Source organism: Pelophylax lessonae, assembly GCF_965119305.1.
Source record: "Pelophylax lessonae genome assembly, chromosome: 3".
NCBI classification, from domain to species: domain Eukaryota; kingdom Metazoa; phylum Chordata; class Amphibia; order Anura; family Ranidae; genus Pelophylax; species Pelophylax lessonae.
The window spans coordinates 36,735,258-36,761,301 of record NC_138770.1 but is presented as its reverse complement, the minus strand read 5'-3'; the positions used below and the strand labels follow the sequence as shown (position 1 = coordinate 36,761,301).

Sequence of the window (26,044 nt, the reverse complement as noted above, 5' to 3'; positions counted from 1 at the left end):
GGTGTAGTTCAATTGTAATGCATTATTTAAGCATTTCTCTACAATTTCCAAACTCATTATATACTACTGCTGGTCCTGGAGTGAATGAAAAAACGAATATGTTATTATTTATGGTATTAAGCTTTGAGCATGCACTAGCACAGCACTATACTACTAGAATACATAGACACAGAGTTAGTCATTAAGTCTTTATTAAGGCAAAACTGTTTTGCCAATGCCAATAATATTGCTTTTTTGACCAAAGGGGTAACATAAAAATGTAATAAAAATACAAAAAAATAAAAACTTTGCAGACATCAGCTCACTTCACATCAGTCCTGCTGTGTCACGCTCATGGCAACAGTACAGCATCCTGACTCCTGAGACCACAGTGTGGGCGGGTTGCTAAGTTCTCAGCCAACAAGGGAGTGTGCTCACTGCTCACTCACAATTTTGCCTAAGAACATAGCCATAAAGAAAGAATGGTACAAATTACAAAAAACATCCTTAGAGAAGAGAACAACGTCCTTCCTCCCAGGCCCCAGCTCCCACCGGCCACCTCAACCATCAAAGAACAGCTGCATAGACTCCAGGGAAGAAAAAATAAGCATCAGCTCACTTTATCAGTCCTGTGTCATGCTCATGACAACAGTACAGCATCCTGCCCTGAGACCACTGTGGGGGCTGGGGGGGTTGCTAAGTTCTGAGCCAACAAGGGAGTGTGCTCACTCACAATTTTGCCTAACACACAGCTATGATTAAAGAATGGTACAAAAACATCCTCAAAAGAGAACCACTTCCTTCCTCCAGTCCAGTCCCAGCTCCCACCTCAACCATCCAAGAACAGCTGCAGAGAATCCAGGGAAGAAAAAATAAGCATCCACTCACTTTATCAGTCCTGTGTCATGCTCATGGCAACAGTACAGCCTCCTGAGACCTGAGACCACTGTGGGGGGGGGGGGGGGGTTGCTAAGTTCTCAGCCAACAAGGGAGTGTGCTCACTCACTGCTCACTCACAAGAACACAGCCATGAATAAAGAATGGTACAAAAACATCCTCAGACAGAACAACTTCCTGCCTCAACCATCCAAGAACAGCTGCAGTGCACACTTGCACAGGCACTGTCACTGCCAGTATGGCACTGCATAATAAACCAATACTGTAAAACTTGAGGAGGGTAATGCTTATTTCTAAATAAGAAGAACCCAATCCATTTACAGTGTCAGCTTATTATTTTAACAGTTCTAACTCTCAGATATATTCAATAAAAATGTGCACAGTGCACACAGTCTAATAATGCCATTAGTGTAAGAATTATAACAGACTTACCACTTTTTATCAACTCCTCCTCTCTCCTCTTTCTGAGTTTCAGCTTTCGCAATGACAATAGAGGTAAATATTACACTAAAAAGAACTGCAGCAAAACGGAAGATCTAGAAGAGCAATGTAGAGATACAGAAGCTGCGTTTTTGAAAACACCAACTGAAATAAATAGGATAGCATTGCATCTCCTAAATGTTTGAGATGCAGTGCTAAGCGGGCAGACTTTATACATATTATGTGGTTTTGTCCAGTGATATCAAGATTCTGGCAGGAAATAATTCAAATATTATCCTCTGTCCTGAATATGCCTGTACCTTTGACCCCAGAAACCTGTTTGCTGGGTATATTAGATGAAATAACATGGTCTAGATATCACAAGATAATGCTTAGAGAAACGCTGTTTATGGCAAGGAAAACAATCACAGTTAAGTGGATTCAAGTGAAGCCCCCAGTTGTTAAGAACTGGGTGAGAGCGGTAAATCAGATTTTACCATTTGAAAAAGTATTGTATATGCATAGAGGATGCTCAACGAAATATAATAAAATTTGGGATAATTGGAGTCAATCAACATTAACCAATGGTTGAATATAAGGAGATAACTAAGAGGATATAGAGGGATGCACATAGTATGATGAGGAAATAAATCTATGAATGCAATGGAGCAAGGGGTTGGGGCACACCGGGACAATGGCGATCAATTAAGCTAAATGGATATACCTTGGCATAAAGAGATTATGAATACTAAGTAAACAGATAATTATTTGGATATTGTATAATTTTTTTATTTTATATTGTTTTGTCCCTTTGTTGAAAGGACGTTTGGAATGTTCGTTTTTATGCACATATTGAAATAAAAAGAATTAAAAAAAAAAAAGAACTGCAGCAGGACCCCATTGTAAGGCTGCCCTTTTTGACGGTTACTGATCTATTTTTCTTTTTCATTAGTGTGATATTTGTCTCTATTCATTGTCAATGCTAAGAGAGAGAGGAGTTAATAAGTGGTGGTGGTTGTGTTATTGTTCCACATACAAATGCATTTTGTAGCCTGTGTGCACTGCAGCAATTTTCCAATGAATTGAATTGACAATTACAACTGCTTTTGAAGCACAAGTATTAGTTATGCTTCTTATAGAAATAACAATAATAAAACACTTCTATTTGTTTCGATTCATTTTAATGTTCTGGTGGGTGGTCCTAATGTTCTGGTGGGTGGTCCTAAAGTTCTGGTGGGTAATACATGAACACACAACCTAATAGAAAAATAAAACCAAATAAAAGAAAAAAACAATCCCACCACCATTTTATTCTCAGCAGAGGAAATAGATACTAATAGGCTGCATGCGATCTGCAGAAAAAAAAGGGGGAGGTAATAAGCTGTAAGAGATCTACTTCTTTCCAACCTCTTAGCAAATCTCCTGCAGCCTAATAGCACCTGTGATGGTACTCACCGTCACTGGGAGTGAAATACAGATACTTAATGGACACTGAGAATATGGTTTGGATTGCTTCAAATGGGTTCTGTGTTTACACTTCTGATAATGTGTATTGTACCTCAATGTCAGAGACAAACAGTCTGTCATTGGCGGTCGCTTCCTATTCTCTGTGTATTGAGGTGTGATGTGTATTCTGTTAAGCCTGTCTGTCCCATTGTTAATTGTTAATGAACTCACATATTGTTTCTGTCCAGATGGCTAGATAATTAGTTCAGGTTAATTCTATTTCTGTATACAATGTCATATGCATATGATAATGTAATCAGGCAACCCCTGACCTGATGGGGTAATTTAAACAGGAGGGGGATGTCCATGCTGTATATAAATTCTGTGTGACTGTTCAATAAAAGAGAAGGTTCCAGAACAAGCTAAGTTGTCGGCTAGCTTTGTATGGGGGGGGGGGGTGGCGGCTGGAAAATCTGATATCTATGTTTAAGATGGAAGGAAGCCATATACTGATGGAAGCCCACAAACACAGTGTAGGTCGCGGTTCCGTTACTTTCGTGGCAAGCAGTGGGATGCTTCCTGCAGTCTGGGACATCCAAACCTCCACCGGGATCCAAGGTCCGGGGAGCAGAAGAGGAGAGGTACAGATATCAGCCGCCATGGAAGAGGAATTCAGAAGGAGGTTGCGAGAAATGCGGATACAGCACAGGGGACCAGTGTCAGATAAGGTCCTGGTAGGATGGTATGATTCAATCTACTTGGAACTCTGGGAGGAAGCACTAGCCCGTGAGCAGCAACACCAGGGAAAAATCCTCCCCTCCTTCCAGGAAAGGTACTGGTCGCAGTACGAGGTTCGAATGGTGTTTTTGGGGAGACAACCGCACAAGGAATGGAAAGCTGAGTTAAGCAGGCTGGTCCAGGTGGAGATGCGGTTGGACGAGAGCTACAAAGCCCCCCACTGGTAAGTAACCCAAGTGTACCCATGGACAGCGGACGACAGCCCAATGAAAGGCTTTTGCTACGACGGCCCGGGGCTGTTATTAAAGTGGCTGTTCAAGGACCCCGACTTTGGTAGCGATTTGGTGTGGCGGTTAAAGGAATTTGAGGATTACAGATGTAGCACCCTCCTTGGTAGGTAAAAGCCTAGTGTCTCCATCTGCTTATCAGGGGAGCTTGATTGTTAGTTAGGCCTGTTGCATGTGTCCATGTGTGATTCATCTGGCCTGAGGGAGTGTCCCCACTGTATCCAATAGGGGAGCCTGTTGGACAGTGGCGGAAACCCCGCCAGTGACACACAGGCTTTTATCCCAGTGGGTTGGCACAAACAGTGGTGCATCCTGCGACATGTTATAAAAGCCATGGGCACATGTGACAGAGTGTCTTTGGGCGGGAAGCCAGGTCCCAGGAGGAGGGTGACAGCTGTCTCTTCTCCTGTTTGCTGAGGACGGTGGTCACGGTCAGTCGGCCTAGTGAACCAGTGGTGTGGCTGAACCCAGATGTCCAGTGAAACTGACTGTGGAGGTGAAGGCAAAGCAACTCTGGAAAAACAGTGTCTGTGAGTACAGGGGAGCTTGCCAAAGGGTCTGCCCAGGAAGGGGACCACTCCAGTGGCTAGAGTCAGCGGTGTCAGCACACAAGCAGTGATAGTAAAGGGGGTGTCAAGTTGTTAACTGTGAAGAGAATATTCAAACAGGAACAGTCTATCTATCTTCACTCCTGTGGCAAGGTGAAGCAGCGGCCTTGCCGCACACTATAGATCATTGACCTTAAGTTAGTGCATAGTTCATATTTGGAGTATCCCACTCATCCCTTCTCCCATCCCAGTTCCAAATAAAATACAAAAAAAACAAAATCCCCTGGACTGATTATTGTTTGAGCCAAGGACTTTAAATGCAGAGTTGCCTGCTATTGGTTGTAATGGTAACCCAGGGGACTCGTAAGGTGTAATATTCAACAGCCCTCTTGGGGGCAGTGCTACACAGAGAAGACATTCTGAACATCTCGGAAGTGTTCTGGGCACTGGAAGATTTGGAATTTCTAGCCAATCAGGAATGGGAGCTGGAGATTGCCTACAGACGGCTGCTAGGCTCTGCTCAGTGCTGAGTCTGGGCTCCCCTTTGCCTGGGAATATCCAGAAGTACCAGCTGACAGTCCAGACATCCTGACTGAAGAATCGACAATGTGGCACAATAATAGTGTGCTTTGCTCACCTGCACCCACGGTTTTGGATGTGGATGTCTTATGGCGGATGCAGCAAGTGCTGACTCACCTTGATTAACCTAATTCTGCACAGGACGAGCTTGGATGGAGGAATGCGTCTGTTAAAGGTATCGGAGAAGAGGAAGCCATCTTCATTCCCCAACCGTGGATCACAGATTTAATTGACTTTCTATCTGAGGATGTTATGGATGATAAATCACCCGCCAAAGTGTTGGCACTGGGCCAGAGTGCCACCAGCCCGTGCCCTGGACTTTCAGCAATTCCAGAGGCTTGAGAATTATTAGACTTTTCTGCTGAGGAGGAACATCCCAGTGAGCCTACAGCAGAAGAGCCGGCATCCAGGCATAGTGATGCTGACCTCTGCCTGCAACAAATGGTGACACCACTGATAAGGACATAGGATTTCCTGCCAGCAGCATCTGTGGAGCTACAAGAAACCTCTCCAGCGTAAGCGCTGACAACTGGACAGAGGGTCCAAGACCTCTGCCAAACACCTGTGGCAGTTTCAGAGGCCCAGGGTGAGAAGGTGGTGATCACTCCCCAACAGCAGCTACACAGTTTGGAGAAGAAGGTGGTCATCCTTCCTCCCCAGCGAGAGATTCACATTATCCATCCATGATGGATTGACTCTTTGGGACTTGTTACCCAACTAACTCAGGCACAGACTGATTGGAGGTCTGGTACTTGGTTAGTCTACCTTTGGGGGGAAAGATATGTGACGGTAGTCACCTTCACTGGGCGTGAAAGAAAGTGTGAAGGAATGTGATGAAGACTTGTGAATTAAGCAAAATGTCTATTTTTCTATGTCTGTTTTTCTGTACATGTACATATATTTTTCTCTGTCGTCCTTACTCAAAATGGCCGTTACTAGATACCTACTCCCCCCGCCCACTGAGATGGAATGTGAGAAGAAAGATGGAGCCTTGGCACAGTGCCTTCAAGAGAAGATAACATTCATGAACTCGAAGGAAACCACCTTATAATGGACATGACTAATCAGAAAGCTGCAAATAATCAGTATTATGCTAATATTATGCTTATGACGTACTAACATATGTCACCGCCTACTGACTATATAATAGACTGTCCATTAGAAATAAACAGGAAGTATAATTTACCTGAACAATGCATCAGTCTATGATATCCTCGTGCATGCTCTCTAATTACCTATTTAATCAGATCCAGCAGCAAGAAATCTATTTTGAACCTGATTGAGGTTCGTTAACCTTTGCAAATGGCGTCCCAACGTGGAGCTTCAGGTGTTCATCTGACGAAAAAGCCGCAAAGGAGGTTTGGCGACTGGATGAAACAGACCCAAGAGGGACTTGCGCACCCCTGAGAGTACGGTAGGTACTTTTACCTTACCACTGTATGACTTGTGTAATCGCAGATCGCAGATCTCAAGTGCTTTTCGAAAGACGTTTCAGAGGTGGGTAATCCTCACCTGGGGCTGTTTTTATTAACCTGCCATAAGATTTCTGTTGGCTGTATATTGTTTGTTCAGTGTCTGCCACCCTGGCTGGTTGGGACTCTGCAGACTGAAAGACAGTCCATCCTGAGTGATTGGGACTCTGCAGACTGAAAGACAGACCACCCTGAGTGATTGGGACTCAAAAGGAGGTTGCCCGACACTAGGGTGGATGTACGTCCTTCGGGACGGGTTACTCAGGGGGTTGCTGGTTAAAGTGACCGCCTGAGGGGTAAGCTCAGTTGCAGTAGGTTGCCTGACACTAGGGTGGATGTACGTCCTTCGGGACGGGTTACTCAGGGGGTTGACTGGTTACAGTGACCTCCTGAGGGGTAAGCTCAGCTGCAAGTGGATACCCGACAACAAGGGAGGCAGGAGTAATGTCTCAGTGTCTGTCGTTTTGTTTGAAGTGTGTCTCTACAGACTGAAAGGTTGCATTTGTGTGTCCTGAGAGGACGGATATTTGCAACGTCCTTCGGGACGGTTACTCGGGGGGTTGACTAGTTAAAGGTACCCCTGAGGGTTAATCTCACCTGTTGAGGTCACATGACAAGAGAGAGAGACGACAGGAGTTATGTTTTGTTCTGTGTGTGTTGTGAAATAAAACGTACATTGTTGCACAGATAAATCCAGTCAGGTTTGAGGTTGCTACGGGCAACAGAGAGAGAGACAGAGAGAGGAAGGGGTTAAGTTTTGAGTTTGTCTTTTTTTCAGTTCAACCCCCTCCTTCTCTTCTGTGCGTCCCTGACAGTTTTTTTTTCCTTCTGAGACTCGCACTGTTGAACTGTTATCTGGTAAACCCTCCCCCGCTCGCAGCTGGCATACCTTTTTTTTTCTTCTCGTGAGAAAGCGGGAGGGGGTCACTCCTTGCGCGGAGCGTGGAGGACAATCGGTCTCAGCATTACCACATATATGCAATTACTGTATTACTTTTTTTTATGGAATTTTTGGAGTTTTGCCATTTAACCATTTGTGTATAAAGCATAGGAACCTCTGGGAAGAGTGATACTAGTGAATAAAAAACAGTTTTTTAACAGGAAACACAGTTTGCCGTAGTTGGCTGGATGTTTTGAGGCTATTTTTTATAGAATTAGAGATAATGAGAACTTACATTTTGCAAATGGGTCCCTATGTAAAAGGGAGCTCTGGGGCAAAATTTTGAAAATTGGCTACTTGCCAAGGGGGGGTTCAACTGTAAATATCTTTGTTCCTGTAATAGTTATAGAATTTATTTTTGGACAGAAAGGGTTACCGCAATTAGTGTGACCAATGAACCCTATTGGCACTGAGCCAAAAGTTTCAAATCAGATTAACTTTTTATCTGATTATAATATTTAAGAGATATTTAGGGGGCATCTTCTATTGCAGGAGGGGAACCTCTGGTCAGCTCTGCTCACCCCTGGTCTGAGTTTTGAAAATTGGCACACAGCCAAAAGTTTTAAATCAAGTTAAGCGATTAGTTGCCAGTACTGCCCCCTCCGGCCGTCAGCTGAGACAGCGGCAGAAGAACAGAAAAGAGTGAGGGACCTTGCATTTTAGCTGGATGGCCCGAAGGGGGGGAGAGGAATATGGGTCAGCATATTAGCAAACCGGAGAAGGGAAAGTTTGTGAGTTCAAACAAACAAAAGTGCTGACAGGCTGCAGAGCAACCGTAGGAGTAGCAGCATACGCTGATAACAGAACAGAAAGGAATGTTGTGTGAGAACAGCTAAGAAATTGCATAACGAATGATGGATCGTAGAAGCTAAGAAAGATGACGATCAAGGTTGGAAATTGCATAATATATGAGTATTATCAAGTCGATTGTAAAGCCAATAAGCCTCCGCCCTATCATGGCGTCTGGAGAGATAACGGGGAGGGTCCTTACTCTCCATCTACCGCCCATCATCCTCACACCACTCCTACTCAAACACAACCCACAAGGACAGTTCCTACAGACGGCCATCTTGGTGCAGTCAAGTCTTCACTTCCTGCCCCGCCCAGTACAGTTCCTGCAAACGGCCATCTTGGTGCAGTCATGTCTTCACTTCTTGCCCCGCCCAGTACAGTTCCTGCAGACGGCCATCTTGGTATACCCGGAAGGCCTAATAAAGGTCTATATCCAATTCTCCCTGTTCTAACACTCCCATCCTCCCTGGATTACAGGTCCAATATACTAGTGATGAAGACACATCCGACTGGGACGACCAACTGCAGGTGACAAGCGCACCCAAAGATTTAACCCCATCACAAACAGCAACCTTAATGACAAGTCTGCCTGACCCAGAAACACAGCCAATGCCCCTATACCATAGGATAGTACAGCTACAAGAAATGTACCTAGTCCTCTTACTGAGCCACTCCAAGTGGGGACATTTCCCGATTTGCTTGCCAGATTTGTGGTGTCTTCTACATGCCCCTTGAATCTGCTAGGAGCTGATGTACTGTCCAGACTACAGGCCTCCATCATTTTCACACCAGAAGGAGTGAAGCTACATACTCCCCTATCCTTAGAAGACTCATCTGCCTTGTGTTCTCTACCGCTCATGTTGACACTCCATTCAGCGACAACACCAAGTTAAATCCCACAGGAAATACTTGACAGGATCCCTGCAGGCCTATGGTCCACAGGACCGGAAGACATTGATCACTTAAAAGTACCGCCAGTCATGGTGCAACTAAAACCTGGGGCACTCCTACCTAGAAAACCACGTCTCCAGAGAGACTGCACCCGTTGAAGTTAGCTCAATCCGAAGCTATCTCAAAACAGGTTGAGACCCTTGTGTCTAATGGTGCTTTGATACCCTGTACTTCTGAATGAAACACCTTTGTTCCCAGTGAAGAAACGGATCCCAAAAGGTGAAATACAGAATGGTCCAAGATTTACAAGCCAATTTGCCAAAGCCATAACCCCCGTCCTTGATACCTGGCAACAGGAACACCCTACAGTGACTCTTCTCCTCTTTACAGATGACTACCCCGCTGCTGAAGAAAATTCGGAAAGTCTACTATGCTACCTTGCAGAACAAGGCTGTAAGGCCTCCAAAGAGAAAATACAGTGGTGTTCCAAGACTGTTTGTGTCGGAGAAGAATGGCCACGCCACAGGGGTCCTGGCTCAGGAACATGGAGGACGGACTAGACCCATTGGTTACTACTCTTGCCGCCTAGACCCCGTGGCTAGAGGTGGTCCTTCCTGTCTAAGGGCTGTCTTCGCTGCCCAAGCACTCCTAGACACAACTTCAGACCTTGTCTTAGCACACCCCCTGCTTCTTCTGGCACCACATGACATTGCTGCCATCTTAAATCAGGTGCAACTCCGAAACCTGTCCACAGCCAGACATCTACGGCTGCAAATCTCCCTCCTACTTCCTGACAACGTGACCCTCCAAAGGTGTCTCACTCTCAACCCGGCCACCCTTCTGCTGTTTTTCAAGGGGGGAGAAGGAGAAGGTGAAGTAGGAGACCCCTATGACACTCCACATGACTGCCTTGAAATGATGCGCTTGGAAACCTCATATCTCCCTACAGTGAGTGAAGTTCTTCTGGAAAACCCTGACTACACACTTTTTGTGGATGGCTCTAGATATGCAGATGAAGGAGGCAAGTACCACACAGGTTATGCTGTGACCTCTGAATTTGAAATCCTACAAGCTGGAGCATTACCACCAACTGTATCTGCCCAGGAAGCAGAGCTTCAAGCCCTCACTGCAGCGTGCAAGATAGCAGAAGGCAAAAGAGCCAACGTTTACACAGACTCAAGATACGCCCTTGGAGTAGCTCATGATTTTGGTATCATCTGGAGAGCCAGAGGGTTCCTGACAGTGGCCGTAACACCAGTGAATCAAGGATTTAATGGATGCACTACTCCTACTGGAACAAGTGGCTGTCTTGAAGGTTAAAACACATGGCAAGCTGAATTCTCAAGTGGCAAGGGGAAACCACTTGGCGGATAAAGCGGCTAAACAAGCAGCAACAAACCAACGAAATACGGCCGAAGCGGCTGAAGAGCAGAGTGAATCCCCAGTGCAGATGCCTTTGGCAGTGCATGTGCCATCTGACAGACTATACCTAGCCTCTATGCAAAGGCGGCTCACACAGAAGAAAGCTGGAATGGATCGACAAAGGAGCAGAATACGAAAGACAAAGAGGACAGAAAAGACACCGCAGAAACATTTGGAAAAACCCTTACGCAGTCACAAACATGACAACTAAAACCACGGCTAAAAAGAAAAAACTACTTAGTGAGATAGTATGTAGATTTGGGGTCCCAGAGGTGATAGAGAGCGATCAGGGCCCAGCTTTTACAGCCACCCTAACAAAAGACATTTGGGCAGCACTGGGAGTTCAGTTGGTTTTACACACCCCATACCACCCTCAAAGTAGTGGGAAGGTAGAAAGGATGAATGGGATTCTAAGAACAGGATGTTAAAGATGGCCCAAGAGACTAACATGAGTTGACCAGACAGTTTGCCTATTGCCCTGTTCAGTGTCAGACACCCCCCCCCCCCGGGGGAAACATGCCCTGTCTCCCTATGAAATTTTGTTTGGTTCAGCCCCCAGACTTGGCTGTTACTCCCCACAGCAGTCACAGTTACAATCTGATATGTTAACTTGTTATGTTACATATTTGTCTAAAGCCTTAACTAATATCCATTCTCAAGTATTTTCTGAATTGCTGACCAGTTAGCCCCCACTTCCTATATGACATTCCTGAACCGGATGGCCTTAGACATGGTGTTAGCTGAGAAAGGAGGTGTCTGTAAAATGATAGAAAAAACGGGAACCTGTTACACATACATTCCTGACAACACTGGTCCAAATGGTAAGGTTACACTAACTATCAAGAAATTGGAAGATCTGTCGTTTGAGTTGAAGAAGAACTCAGGTATTACAGATCCTTGGGATCAATATTTTAGCTGGATGAGTGGGTGGCAGAAGGCGCTCGCCCAGGTAGGAGTAACAGTACTGATAATCCTAGTTCTTTTAGCCCTGATTTTATGCTGTATTCTACCATTTGTAAAGAAGCTAATGAGCAAAGCTGTAAACAATAGCACACGTACATTTCTCCACCAAGAAGAAGAAGACTGCCTTATGATGGAAGAGGACAAACCCTTCACCCCTCTACAGTCACTCCCTGTTCATAATTTCACAGTTCTATAGGGTTAAAGGGATAGATAGCACCTGACTGCCCTCTCCAGGCTGTATCAAGGGGGTAGTGAACCAGTTACTGCTCTTCTCTATGTACAGCCCTAAAAAAGTTCCGGAGGAGTATGGGCCAGGTGAGTAGGCACTTTAGTATGAGGGACAGAAGAAATATAGCCATTTTAGGGGGCTTGTGAAGGAATGTGATGAAGACTTGTGAATTAAGCAAAATGTCTGTTTTTCTGTACATATATTTTTCTCTGTCGTCCTTACTCAAAATGGCCGTTACTAGATACCTACTCCCCCCGCCCACCGAGATGGAATGTGAGAAGAAAGATGGAGCCTTGGCACAGTGCCTTCAAGAGAAGATAACATTCATGAACTCCAAAGGAACCACCTTATAATGGACCTGACTAATCAGAAAGCTGCAAATAATCAGTATTATGCTTATGACGTACTAACATATGACACCGCCTACTGACTATATAATAGACTGTCCATTAGAAATAAACAGGAAGTATCATTTACCTGAACAATGCGTCAGTCTATGATATCCTCGTGCATGCACTCTAATTACCTATTTAATCAGATCCAGCAGCAAGAAATCTATTTTGAACCTGATTGAGGTTTGTTAACCTTTGCAAAAGATACTTAATGGACACTGAGAATATGGTTTGGATTGCTTAAAAAGGGTTCTTTGTTTACACGTCTGATAATGTGTATTGTACCTCAATGTCAGAGACAGATAGTCTGTCACTGGCGGTCGCTTTTTATTGTCTGTGTATTGAGGTGTGATGTGTATTCTGTTAAGCCTGTCTGACCCATTGTTAATGAACTCACATGTTGTTTCTGTCCAGATGGCTAGATAATTAGTTCAGGTTAATTCTATTTCTGTATACAATTTAATCTGCATATGATAATGTAATCAGGCAACCCCTGACCTGTGTGTGATAATCTGATCAGAAGGGGGATGTCCATGCTGTATATAAATTCTGTGTGACTGTTCAATAAATGAGAAGGTTCCAGAACAAGCTAAGTTGTTGGCTAGCTTTGTATGGGGGGCGGCTGGAAAATCTCATATTTATGTTCAAGACTAAGGAAGCTGTATAATGGCGGAAGCCCACAAACACAGTGTGGGTCATGGTTCCGTTACAGCACCCATTTCCCTTTCTTTGTCTCACCAAATCGCCTGCAGTCTATTAGCACCCATTTCCCTTTCTATGTCTCAGCAGATCTCCTGTAGCCTATTAGCACCCATTTCCCTTCCTATGTCTCAGCAGATCTCCTTCAGCCTGTTAGCACCCAATTCCCTATTAAATAATAAAATGGTGGTAGTTCCAATGTTTGATGTCACACGATACTAGCGCAATGGTTTAGGAAACACAAAATGTCAGTAAAAAACCCAGTGGAGGTTTTGGGGCCACAGACACAATTTATCTCTCAATTCATAGATTCCTAGAGAAGAGTTTGTTGTGGAAATGAAGTTGGGTACAAGTCAATGAAACCCCAGACACTCCCAGCTGAGAACAATGAAGGAGATTACTATTCCAATCCTCCAACCAGTTTTCTGGCTGGGAAGGTCTGGGAGTTAATATTTCCCCAGCTGACCAGGAACAATGAAGTGAATGAATGAGTTTACTTTTCAAATCCTCGACAACTAGTTTTCCCACTCGCTATTTCCCCAGCTGGCAGAGACAAGACTTCTTATAGAGTGTCAGCTTCCTGCATTGTCCAGCATCGGGAAATGGGTGATAAATACAATGACCCCTCCCCTTATATCCATAAATCCCGCCCTCTTTTCATCAAAGTAAAAGATGTAAAAACATCTGTAATAAATCATTGATGCATTTCACCTCATCAGTATCCAGTGATCAACCATAAAGTTACATCAAAATCCATCCAACGTCTCCTTTAAACCCTCCAGAGCTTCTTCCTCCACATCTCAGTATATGCTCCAGCAAACCGTGCTTAGTGGACTACAAAACACCTTCTTCCCCAAACACTGATCCCGTGCTCTCTTGGTGCTCAAACTCAGATTGTGCGCTCACCAGACCTCCATCACCCTCTTAATAAGTGGCTCCACAATAGCTTTGGAGGAACTCTGGCTGAGAAATACTGGACTAGGCAGTAATATATTTCTCTCCCCCTTGGTGGGAGTGGAGATGACCCATCTATAAGGATATACAGTACATACACACACAGCACAAGGCCGTGTTCACACTATAAGATGTTTCTCAGGGCTGCAGTTCCTCTGAGCTCCACAAGGTGGCGATCTCACTTCTACCCAAACAGGAAGACTCTATGGAATACAGACAGGAAGTGATGTCAGGCGCAGACAGGAAGTGGTCTGGAATAAAGACAGGAAGTTCCATGAGGTACAAAGTGGAGAGGAAACATTACTGGAAGTGCCAGCAGAGGAGGTAATAAGATCTTATTTTCTATTTACACCCAGTAATCCCCCCCCCCCCGTCATGTCCGTCCTCTGCCTCCATAGTCACTGTGACGTCTTTTATCTCCAGCAGATGATGATTCACACATATATAGTGTGGAAACCTAGATTAACCTCTTCAGGGGCAGAACATTTCCCCCACTTACGGGGCCGGAACATTCTCTTCATTTTGGAGATGTGTCACCTTTCCCACCAATCATCTTCTCACCTCATCAGTCTATACTAACGGATTTTATGATTTTTATTAGCGGCGGAGGATGGGGGGTTATTTAGGTTGGATTAGAATATTTATGTCTTTATTCTATGAGATTCAAAACGGAAGAAAGAGGGAAAATGTCATTTGTTGTACATCTTCTGAAAATGTATTTCTCCAAATGATCCCAGTCTCAGATATTCATCGTAAAATGTGATGAGTAAAGTCTCCGGAGAACACGGAGGTCACAGGAATACAATGTGTCCTGGCAAAGCCCAAAGACAACGTTCATCTTTTAGTTTAGGAGAAGGGAATCAGGGAATCCTATGACATCACACTGACCTCACAGCTCCTTCTCCCAATGGCCCTCCAACCAGAGTCAGAGAATTCTATGCCATCACACTAAGCTCACAGCTCCTCCTCCCAATGTATCTCCATCCAGAGTCAGAGAATCCTGTGATATCACTCTGACCTCATTGCTCCTCCTCCCTATGTCCCTCCATCCAGAAATCAGAGAATTCTATGACATCACACTGACCTCGCAGCTGCTCCTCCCAATGTCCCTCCATCTGGCTCTATTCTTTTGGCTCCTCCTCCTCCTCTCCCAATGTCCCTCCAAGCAGAATCAGAGAATCCTATGACCTCACACTGACCTTACAGCTCCTCCTCCCAATGTCCCTCCAACCAGAGTCAGTGAATCCTATGACATCATACTGACCTCACAGCTCCTCCTCCCAATGTCCATCCGAAATCAGAGAATCCTATGACATCACACTGACCTCACAGCTCCTCCTCCCAATGCCCCTCCAACCAGAGTCAGAGAATTCTATGACATCATACTGACCTCACAGCTCCTCCCAATGTCCCTCCATCCAGAAATCAGAGAATCCTATGACATCATTCTGACCTCGCAGCTGCTCCTCCCAATGTCCCTCCATCTGGCTCTATTCTTTTTATTTTTTTTTAAACCAAAAAAACGTTTATTGAGTTAAGCACTGCATATAAACATACAACAAAAAACATCGTCAGAAAGTTGCATAAGTACAATACCACAAAGTCAAACATTTCAAAAATTCACACTGTGCAAAGAGCATGGTTGCAACAAGAAAAATAGGGAAATAATATAGCACCGCCGTGTCAGAACAGTATTAGAAACTCCAGCAAGGCAAAACATGGGCGCAGACTCTGCGGAACAGTTGCATCATAATGACAAAGGCACAAGACACCCAACTTCTCCTAAGACTCGCATGTGTCGGGGGGCCTCCAGCCACCTATCCTATATCTTGTTATATCTCTTGGGGCAACCCCTATTAACATACATGACCTTCTTAAAGGGCAGGGTGGCACCAACTGCCGCCTTCCAAGCTGATAAGGTAAGGGGTGTAGACTGCATCCACTTCAAGGCTATCATTTTTCTAGCTGTGAATAAGGTTTCCCGAAGGAATTGAATCATGTGTTTGTCTGCGTCAACCTCAGGAAATATCCCGAAGAGGCACAATTTGGGGTCCAGTGTGATCGGGCATCCCATGCGGTCATGCAGGAACTGGACAACCTGTGTCCAGAACCCCTGCACGGCCGGGCAGGACCAGACCATGTTAGTGCCCAACATTTCATACAGCAACGAGATGAGTTTGCGGTGCTCCTGGCCCCTAATCACCTCTAAAATGTCAACCGATGGTAGGACAGGGATCACAGGGGTGAATTGTCCTCTCAGGGCATGGGATAGCTGTAGATAATAGAAATACATGGAATCCGGGAGTTGGAATTCCTCCCGGAGCAGGTGGAAGGACTTGATAGACCCCGCAGACACAACATGTGATAACGTATCCATACCTCAGGGTCAGGGATATGAAGAAGCTCCGGGAGCTGACGGTTATACCACAACGGCGTCATGGAATGCAAAGTCGCATCCCCGGTTCTAGACATCGCCAAATCCCAGACCCGCCTGTGATGAAACAAGACTGCCCCGGGGAGCCGCGGATACAGACCCCGCGATACCTCTAAGTATATCACAGAACGGGTGGGGGAGTCGCGACTCCAGACCCCTGCAGACCATTGCCATATACCTGCTCGAGTCCTGTTTGTCCAAGTGAAAGAAATGCGACAATTGGGCTACTATATAGTATCTTGCCAGCTCCGGAACTGCCATACCTCCCAACTTAGTGGGTTTCTGAGTGTGTTTCCAAGACAGCTTGTGTCTAGAGGAGCCCCAAATGAATGACCTCAACAAGCTCTCCAGAGTCATAAAGTACTTGTATGGAATGTAAACTGGGGAGTGCCACAACAGATATAGGATCTTGGGAAGCAGGATCATCTTCACCAGGCCCACCCTGCCCATAACCCCCAGTGGTAGCCGAGCCCAAACTTGCGTCTTGTCCTTAACGAAGTCAAAAAGCGGTTCAATGTTCAAAGGTATGAAGTCTGTGAGGGAACTTGTCACCCGGACCCCAAGATGTTTAAATTCCGCCACTCGCGACAGGGGAAGCGACGCCTGATCAGCCCCCGGGGGGAAACTGTCCAAAGGAAGGATGAGGGATTTGTCCCAATTAACCATCAGACCAGAGAATTTCCCAAACTGCTGTATGATCTGCAGGGCACACCGCAACGAGGACCCGGAGTCCGCCAGGTATAAGAGCATGTCATCCGCGTACAATCCAACGCGCTCCTCCAGGTCACCACAGCGGAGTCCTTGAATGCCGGGGTCTGCTCGAAGAGCCATTGCAAGAGGCTCAACTGCCAGGGCATACAACAGTGGGGAAATGGGGCAACCCTGGCGTGTACCACGGGAAAGAGGAAATGACCTAGATGTCCAGCCATTGGCCACTACCCGAGCTCGGGGTTGACTGTACAATACGGTAAGCCATTTAATGAACCTCGGGCCAAACCCAAACTTACGTAGGCACTGCCACAGGTACGACCACTCGACAGAGTCGAAGGCCTCAGCAGCATCCAAAGTCACGACAACCCTGGTACCCATACAGTCATGAGGGGCTTGTAGGTTCATAAACAAGCGCCTGGTGTTAAAGGCCGTATTTTTGGCCGGCATAAATCCTGTCTGATCGGGGTGCACAAGGGATAGAATTACCTTGTTGAGTCTGAAGGCCCGTACACACGTACCGATCGTCGGCATACAAACGTCGGTGGACGAAGGATCTGCCGATTGTACGCGTGTTAGTATGGTGCCTCCGACAGATGTCTGCGCACAATCCGCGGACAAAAGTCTTTCGTGCAAACATGAAAATATTTGTATGCCGACACCAGAACGGACGATTGTTCGCCTGTCAGTACACAATTCGGCCGACAGACCGCAGATTTGCAAGACTGGGCATGCTCAGAAAATAGAAAACACAGGGAAAGTTAACCATTACATGACATCACTTCTGCAGTCGGCGGACAAAATTCTTGTGCTGTCCTTGTGCTGTCTTTGCACTTTTCAGCAGACACCGACATCCCGGGGAGAAAAGAGGAACATTTGTAAGCCGACCATCGGTACGTGTGTACGGGGCTTGAGAGCAAGCACTTTAGCCATGATTTTCACGTCACACTGTAACAGCGAGATGGGCCTATAGGATTCCGGATACTGGGGGTCCTTACCAGGTTTAGGAAGCGGAATGATCAAAGCTTCACACATCGAGGCAGGGAGGGAGCCCGACTTAAAGGCCGCCTCGAACACCGCGAGCAGACGGGGGGCCAATGTCTCAGAATACTGCGCATAAAATTCGATAGGGAGACCGTCGGATCCCGGGGCTTTAGCCCTGGCAAAACAGGAAATGGCAGAGACTATTTCATCCTGAGAAATCGGGGCCTCGAGCACCGTGACCTGTTCATGGGTCAGTGTGGGAAAGTCCAGGGTATCCAGCAGAGTGGCTGGTTCCAGGGGGTCATAGTCCACCCTGGAGGAGTAAACCTCACTAAAATAAGAGGCAAACAACTCCGCCACGGCCGCTGGTTTCGGGGAGTCCCCCAGCACCGAAGGATGAAGCATGATCACCACAGGTGGTCTGGTGTCCATATGCGCCAGATAGGCCAGCAATTTACCCGACCGCTCACCGTGCTCAAATATACGCTGTCTGCTAAAAAACAATTTATGATTGGCACGTTCCTGGAACATTTGGTCCAGGGCCCTAGTCCTCAGTTTAAGTTGGGCGAGCCCGTCAGGTATAGGAGAGTTAGCATATTCGGCCTCCAGGTCAGCCAATTGCCGTTCAGCCGCGCACAGGTCAGTCCACGACGCCCTGCGATGTCGAGCTATGCGCGACAACAACAACATGCGAGCATGGCCCTTAAAGGTTTCCCACACAGTCAGAGTGGGGGCAGTATCAGCGTTGGAACTGAAGAAGAAATCCCATTCCTTCGTCAATGAATCAATGTCTGGAACAGTCTTGATCTATTCTTTTTATTAGATGGTTTAAAGATGTGGGCGGACCCTTTGCATCCTCACAAGCAAAACAGGGCGTTGGTTCTTCGTTGTGTATAATGACACCAAATTCCTTCTACCTATGTAGTGTTGGGCCCTGTGTGGGTATATTATACATTTTAGTGGGGCTTTAATCAAATGGAGACCTGAATGGTGAGGTGAGGAGGATTCTGGGAAAATCATTTATGTTTACTATTTGTGCTGTGTTAGAGTTTTCCTCCTGTGAAGCTTGGTGATGATATGACCATCACATTGCCTCCACCTCCTTCCCTGATAGAATAAAGAAATACAAAGAAGATTTTAGAAGTCACCAGAGAGATCATTGAGGAGAGGTGAGTGGTGCCGGGAATTCTGGGACATTATCCAGTAACAGACAAGGGATGTGTCTGGATGGTGACTGTATCATTGTGTGTGTCAGGTTCCTATAAGGTGTCAGGATGTCACTGTCTATTTCTCCATGGAGGAGTGGGAGTATTTAGAAGGACACAAGGATCTCTACAAGAACGTCATGATGGACAATCAGCCGCCCCTCACATCACCAGGTAAGAGGAGACTTTATTGTAAAGGAGAGAGCAGTACGGAGGCTCCACCTATATCCCCCATCATCTGATAAACACATAGAAACAATGTATTCAGTCAGTGTGTGTGTTTCCTACAGATGGATCCAGTAATGGGAACCCACCAGAGAGATGTCCCCGTCCTCTGTATTCCCGGGATTCCACACAGGAAGGTCACACCATCCCTCACCATCATCAGGTAGATGGCATAGCATTATTAGGATCTGTACATTATCTGCATTGTTACCATTGATGTCATTTTTATTATATATTCAGAGTGGAAACCTGAGAGATTCTAAAGTTGAGGTTAAAGAAGAGATAAAAGAGGAGGATGATGAGGATGGGGTGATGGAGGAGTCAGAGTTTCTAAAAGAACACAAATATCTGTATCAGGACAACATGGTGGAGTCATCCAGCTACAGAAACCCACCAGAGAGATGTCCCCATCCTCTGTATTCCCAGGATTCTACACAGGAAGATCACACCATCCCTCCCCATCATCAGGTAGATGATTGACAATTATTGGTAGTTCTGATTTATACACAGCATGTTTGTTACAATGAACATTTTCTTTTATCTTTCAGAGTGGAAACCTCGGGGATTATAATATTAATGTTAAAGAAGAGTATAAAGAGGAGGATGAGGAGTATGGAGTGATGGAGTCCCCTAATACAAGGGACCCACCAGAGAGATGTCCTCATCCACTGTATTCCTTTGACTCCACACAGGAAGGTCACACCATCCCTCACCATTATCAGGTAGATGATTGAAAATGATTGGTAGTTCTGATTTATATACAGCATGTTTGTTACAATGAATGTTTTATTATATAATCAGAGTGGAAACCTCGGGGATTTTAATATTGTTGTTAAAGAAGAGTATAAAGAGGAGGATGAGGAGTATGGAGTGATAAAGGAGTATTCAGAAGGACACAAGGATATGATGGAGCCACCTAATACCAGGAACCCACCAGAGAGATGTCCCCGTCCTCTGTATTCCCAGGATTCCACACAGAAAGGTCACACCATCCCTCACTGTTATAAGGTTAGTGGGGTGGAGTTTATAAAACAGAGACTTGTGGAGACAGTGTGGATTTTTTATAGTTACATAGTTAATCTTGTTGAAAAAAAGACACAAGTCCATCTAGTTCAACCAATAGATAGAAAAAATATATTATAGAATCCTATACCCACAGTTGATTCAGAGGAAGGCAAAAAAGAAAAAACAGAAAGCACGATCCATATTACTCCAGCAGGGAGAAAAAATCCTTCCTGATCCCCCAAGAGGCAATCTGATAATGCCTGGATCAACTTTACCTATATCCATTTATATTATGTGTATCTATCTAGGAAAGAATCAAGGCCTTTCTTAAAACAATCCCTCCCTTATGTATTTATATGCAGTGATCATATCCCCCCTTATGTATTTTATATGCAGTGATCATATCCCCCCCTTATGTAATTATACACGGAGATCCTATCCCCCGTTATGTATTTATACATCATGATCATATCCCCCCTTATGTATTTATACATGGTGATCATATCCCCCCTTATGTATTTATACATGGTGATCATATCCCCCCCTTATGTATTTATACATGGAGATCATATCCCCCCTTATGTATTTATACATGGAGATCATCTCCCCCTTATGTATTTATACATAGTGATCATATCCCCCCCCTCCCCCTTATGTATTTATACATGGAGACTATACCCCCCCCCCCCCTTATGTATTTATACATGGAGATCATATCCCCCTTATATATTTATACATGGTGATCATATCACCCCTTATGTATGTATACATGGTGATCATGTCCCCCCTTATGTATTTACACATGGTGATCACATCCTCCCTTATGTATTTATACATGGTGATCATATCCCCCTAAGGCTCCTTTCACACTTGTGCAACTTGTCATACAAGTTTGGACATCAAAGTTTGATGACAAGTTGTTCCCCATGTTTTCCAATGATACCCTTTCATATATGCACAACTTAAAGTTGCAGCAACTTTAAAATAGTTCACTTTGGTTCAACTTTTATGCAACTTGAGAGCCATTGACTTTATTGTTAACCCTCAGAAGTTGCATGAAAGTTTTACCTGAATGTAATACAATACAACTTGTGTGCAACAGTTGTCCATTATCACTGGTCAAAGCCAAAGTCGTTTCCAAGTTGCACCCATCCAAAATACTGTCAAAGTTGCATCAAAAGTGCACTCCAAAGTCTGTGCAACTTTGAAGTTGTACAAGTGTGAATGGAGCCTAATCTCCTCTTCTTGGGAAAGAATAAATTCAGTTCCTCTAATCTTTCCTCATAGCTGAGCTCCTCCATGCCTCTTATCAGTTTGGTTGCTCTTCTCTGCACTTTCTCCAGTTCCCCGATTATCCGTTTTGTGAATTGGTGCCCAAAACTGAACTGCATATTCCAGATGAGGTCTAATGATTTGTGCAGATGATATCTCTCTCTCTGGAGTCCATTACTCTCTTATACAAGAAAGGATTTTTCTTACTTTGGAAACTGCAGCTTGGCATTGCATGTTATTGTTACATTTTTCATCTACCAGACCACCCAGATCCTTCTCCACCATTGACTCCCCCCAGCTGTTCTCCTCCCAGCATGAATGATGCATGCACATTCTTAGCCCCCCAGTGCATAACTTTACATTTATCAACATTAAACCTCATTTGCCACATAGTTGTCCAATGAAACAGTGCATTGAGGTCGGCCTGTAAGTTGGAGACACCCTATAAGGATGTTATTCCACTCCATAGTTTGGTGTCACAATAATAAAGCTTATATTTTACAGATGATATTCACTCTCATTTTCTTGGTTTAGGGGGAAGATCTGATAGATATAAAAGTTGAGGGTAAAGCAGAAGAAGAGATGTATGTGAGGGATGATCAGCGGTCTCTGGAGGAGGATGGAATAAAGGGGACATTTATAGAGGAGGACACTCCTACAGAGATCAGCACAGGTGGGTCATTAACACTAAATACATTCCTCCACCCATACTGCTCACTGATTGGTCCAGAGTAGGGTGGGGACTGGATGACATCAGCCTGTAATCCCCTGGTCACTTTCCTGAGCTGTGTTCCCCATCCTGTATTCCTGTATTTCTCTCGGATAATCTTCCTTCTCTGTGCTGCAGACACAATGTATGTATCTAGACTGGATTTATGGAGATTCTTGGGTGCAGCTGGCAGCAAATGTTTATTTTCACTATAGGTGTTACTAGACCTAGGCACCTGGGGTATGTGTTTTGGATCTTCTGCTCCATGCCCGGGTCTAGTAAGATCTCTGATAGAACAATTCTCCCGGGGTTACTTGCTCTGTTGTTTTGCTGGCTGTGCCGGGTGGAGGGATATGTCTGTATAGTCTCAGACCCAAGTCACTGATTGCAGTCTCAGGAGATGGGAGGCAGCGGAGTGGGACCTCTACAACTTGTCTCATGTAAACATTTAAGTTTCCACTGATTACTGAATACCAATGTTATGAGTCCTGATCCTTACACTGTATAATTTATATTGTACATTACATACTCCTGACCCCTGCACTATATACTCTATGTTGTACATTACATACTCCTGACCCCTGCACTATACTGTATACTCTATGTTGTACATTACATCATTCTGATACTGTATAGTCTTAACTTTTGTATCCTTTATAATAAGTTGTACATTACTTCTCATGCACCCATTTTTTACCAGCTGGACATGTTATATCTGATTATTTGATTGGAGCACAGACTTTTACATGTTAATAAAAATGTGATAACATCCTCAAACTTTGTAACCTTAAACAGAAAGTGATAGTGAGGGAGGAGTTATTAACCCAATTATGGCGGTCTTCAGACTCAGACCAGTCTTCATCCTGGTTGGTCTCCCCCCACCCTCACTCTCTGACCTCTGGTGGGGCTCAGCCCCGCTATTATTCATAACTAAATCATGGACTAAATAAGGAAATGTGGGACTTCTTGTGTTGGGAAGATGGCAATGAGTGATAGAGGGGGAGGGAACACTCGTCCTATAATCCCCCTCATCACTGTCATTCCTATAATAGACAGTTCTTGTTGTTTCCTCATCCTCTGACTAAGGTCCATGAATAAAGAAATGAACTGGTAGGAGATCAGAGGACCCATTTACTAGTTAGGTTGAAGGGGGAATTGTAAGATCCTCAGAGACAAAGCTGCCAGATGTGGGCGGAGTCCTGGTTTAGGGGAACCAATCTGCTCATGTCTAATAATGATCTTTTTATTTCTATTTTAGTAGATGGACGGGAGATGTGGAAAACCTCAGAGGATTGTCTCACTTTGTCTCCAGACTGTAAAGTAGAAGATGAGGACATCACACAGTATAGTCCAGGAGAAAACCCGGCTACCTCAAATGTCCATCCAGCACCACACAGTGTAGATGGACCATCGTATTCCTCCTATCCTGAGGAACCTCAGACTGTGAGGGAAGGTGCCGCCCTTCCGACAGATAAGAGGTTTTCCTGTTCTGAGTGCGGGAAATGTTTTTCAGTGAAGTTCAGTCTTTACAGACATCAGAGAATGCACACGGGGGAGAAGCCGCATTTCTGTCCTGAGTGTGGGAAATGTTTTTCACAAAAGTCTAGTCTTTACACACATCAGAGAATGCACTCCGGGGAGAAGCCATATTCTTGTCCCGAGTGCGGGAAATGTTTTTCAGTGAAGTCTAATCTTTACACACATCAGAAATCCCACAAGGGGGAGAAACCGTATTCCTGTCCTGATTGTGGGAAATGTTTTTTAGAGAAGAATAGTCTTGGCAGACATCAGAGATCTCACACGGGGGAGAAGCCATATTCTTGTCCTGAGTGCGGGAAATGTTTTTCCCAGATATCCAGTCTTCACAGACATCAGAGATCTCACACGGGGGAGAAGCTGTATTCCAACAGCTAAGAGGTTTTCCTGTACTGAGTGCGGTTAGTGTTTCCATTCTAAATTCCATCTTGATGTGCATATAAAAAACATGCAGGAGTTAAGCCAAATTCCTGTCTTGTGTAAGGAAACTGTGCATAAACTACCTCACATGAGGGAAAGACCATACTCCTGTTCTGAGTGTGGGAAATGTTTTTCAGTGAAGTCCAATCTTTACACACATCATAAATCTCACAAGGAAGAGAAACTGTATTCCTGTCCTGATTGTGGGAAACGTTTTTCAGAGAAGAATAGTCTTGGTAGACATCAGAGATTGCACATGGGGGAAAAAGCTGTATTCCTGTCCTGAGTGCAGAAAATGTTTTTCACAGACATCAGAGATCTCACACAGGAGAGAAGCCGTATTCCTGTCCCGAGTGTGGGAAGTGTTTTGTACAAAAAAAACAGATCTTGTCAAACATCAGAAGTCTCACACAGGGGAGAAGCTGTATTTCTGTCGGTAATGGTTTTTCACAGAAGTCAGATCTTTCCAGACATCAGGGATCTCACGCAGGGGAGAAGCCATTTTCCTGTTCTGAGTGAGGGAATTGTTGCTGAAGTCCTGTCTTCCTGTACATCAGGGATCCTACACAACCCTTGAGGTGTATTAGTGCCTTGAGTGTGGGAAATGTCTGCTATATGGATGTTGCTGGACATCACAGCTCTCATGTGGGGAAGAAGCACACCCTGATATACACCTCCGATATACTCCATGGCTGATCTTCATCATGTAAAAAACACTTCATAAGGAGATCAGAGATCATCAAAGACATGGATAAAGTGTTGTACCGTGTTGGCCATTGATAGCAGTAGAAAAATAAAAATGGAGTCTTTACCTTTCATTGGCTGAGTACATTTTGTGGTGTAACCTTTCACAAACACTTATAGGTCTATCTTTAGAAAAAAATAGTTGAATAAATAGGATGCACATTTGCCAATCCATGACGAATATTGTCCATATTTTTTTTTTTTTTTTTTTTTTTTTTATAGAAGGATTTCCTATGATCATCTAGTGGCAAGAATGAGGCATTGCGGTACTTTTACCACTTTGTGAACACTGGATGGAGCTACATTCTTGCATTGTTAGGTGCCTCTCTGGGCTGCCGGAGCACTACATAGTGAAAGTGGTTCTCAGGGAGGCCTAGGAGACTTTTTGCATCAACTGGGAGGTGTCGGGATTCTTTCTCCACCCCCCACCTCTGAACTAGGGATGTAACGATATTACCGCTATCGCGGTATCGCGGTGTTTTACATGGCCCGATATCGTCGTGGTGGGTGCATGGTCTGACCGCCGTCTGTCTCGTCGGGTCCTGTCTGCTGTCACTCACCTCTATGCTTCTATGCTGCAGTGCTGCTTGCTTACTGGCCGAGCCGAGGCGAGCGGCTGCCAGTTGGTTGGAGCAGTGTGGGTGGGCGGGTTGTGGGGCGGAGGCGGAGCCAGCGCACGAGAGCTGCGGAGCAGAGCCAGCTTCCACCGCAGGCACCACGGCAAGACAGTGACACCGGATCGCCGGTGAGTAATGTGTATAAGTGGCTGAAAGAGCAAAAAACAGACCTGTCTATGGCCAGCTTTATGTAGAGTATCTGCAGATAAAGCAAACACAGATGCTCAGACAGACAATGTAGGGGAGCAGGAAGGACGAAGGAGCACATCCTGAATGTAGGGGAGCAGGAAGGAGCACATCCTGAAATCTGTGTAACGTCTTTTCTCTCTCTATCCTTTATGCAATATCAATGAGATTCAGTTTTCAAAGGTAGGTTTCAAGCTGGTAGGTGGCTGTAATGAACCTTTTAAATAGTTCATTTTATTCATAACCAGCTCTGTGCGGCGGGCGGCAAGCATTGTATCACAGAATGTGATGGGAACTACGTGTGGACAGCCGGGGGCAGGCGACTGTCATTGCAGCACAACGCTAGAACTT

At 45.0% G+C, this 26,044-nt stretch overlaps 1 protein-coding gene and 1 pseudogene across 2 annotated transcripts in view; both read left to right on the top strand.

The window, feature by feature from the left end:
* The window catches only part of LOC309550282 (uncharacterized protein), a gene marked incomplete at its 3' end in the record, with an annotated part of 308,158 nt that overhangs the window by 183,052 nt on the left and 99,062 nt on the right, over nt 1–26,044 (top strand). The window contains exons 9-10 of the mRNA XM_082250687.1: nt 19,445–19,672; nt 20,006–20,212. Coding sequence (XP_082106813.1) covers nt 19,445–19,672; nt 20,006–20,212 — 435 coding nt within the window. The remainder of the gene's footprint in view (nt 1–19,444; nt 19,673–20,005; nt 20,213–26,044) is intronic.
* LOC309549982 lies at nt 9,542–13,185 on the top strand (annotated as a pseudogene). The gene is made up of 2 exons: nt 9,542–10,451; nt 13,012–13,185. The product of its transcript is annotated as an uncharacterized misc_RNA (transcript).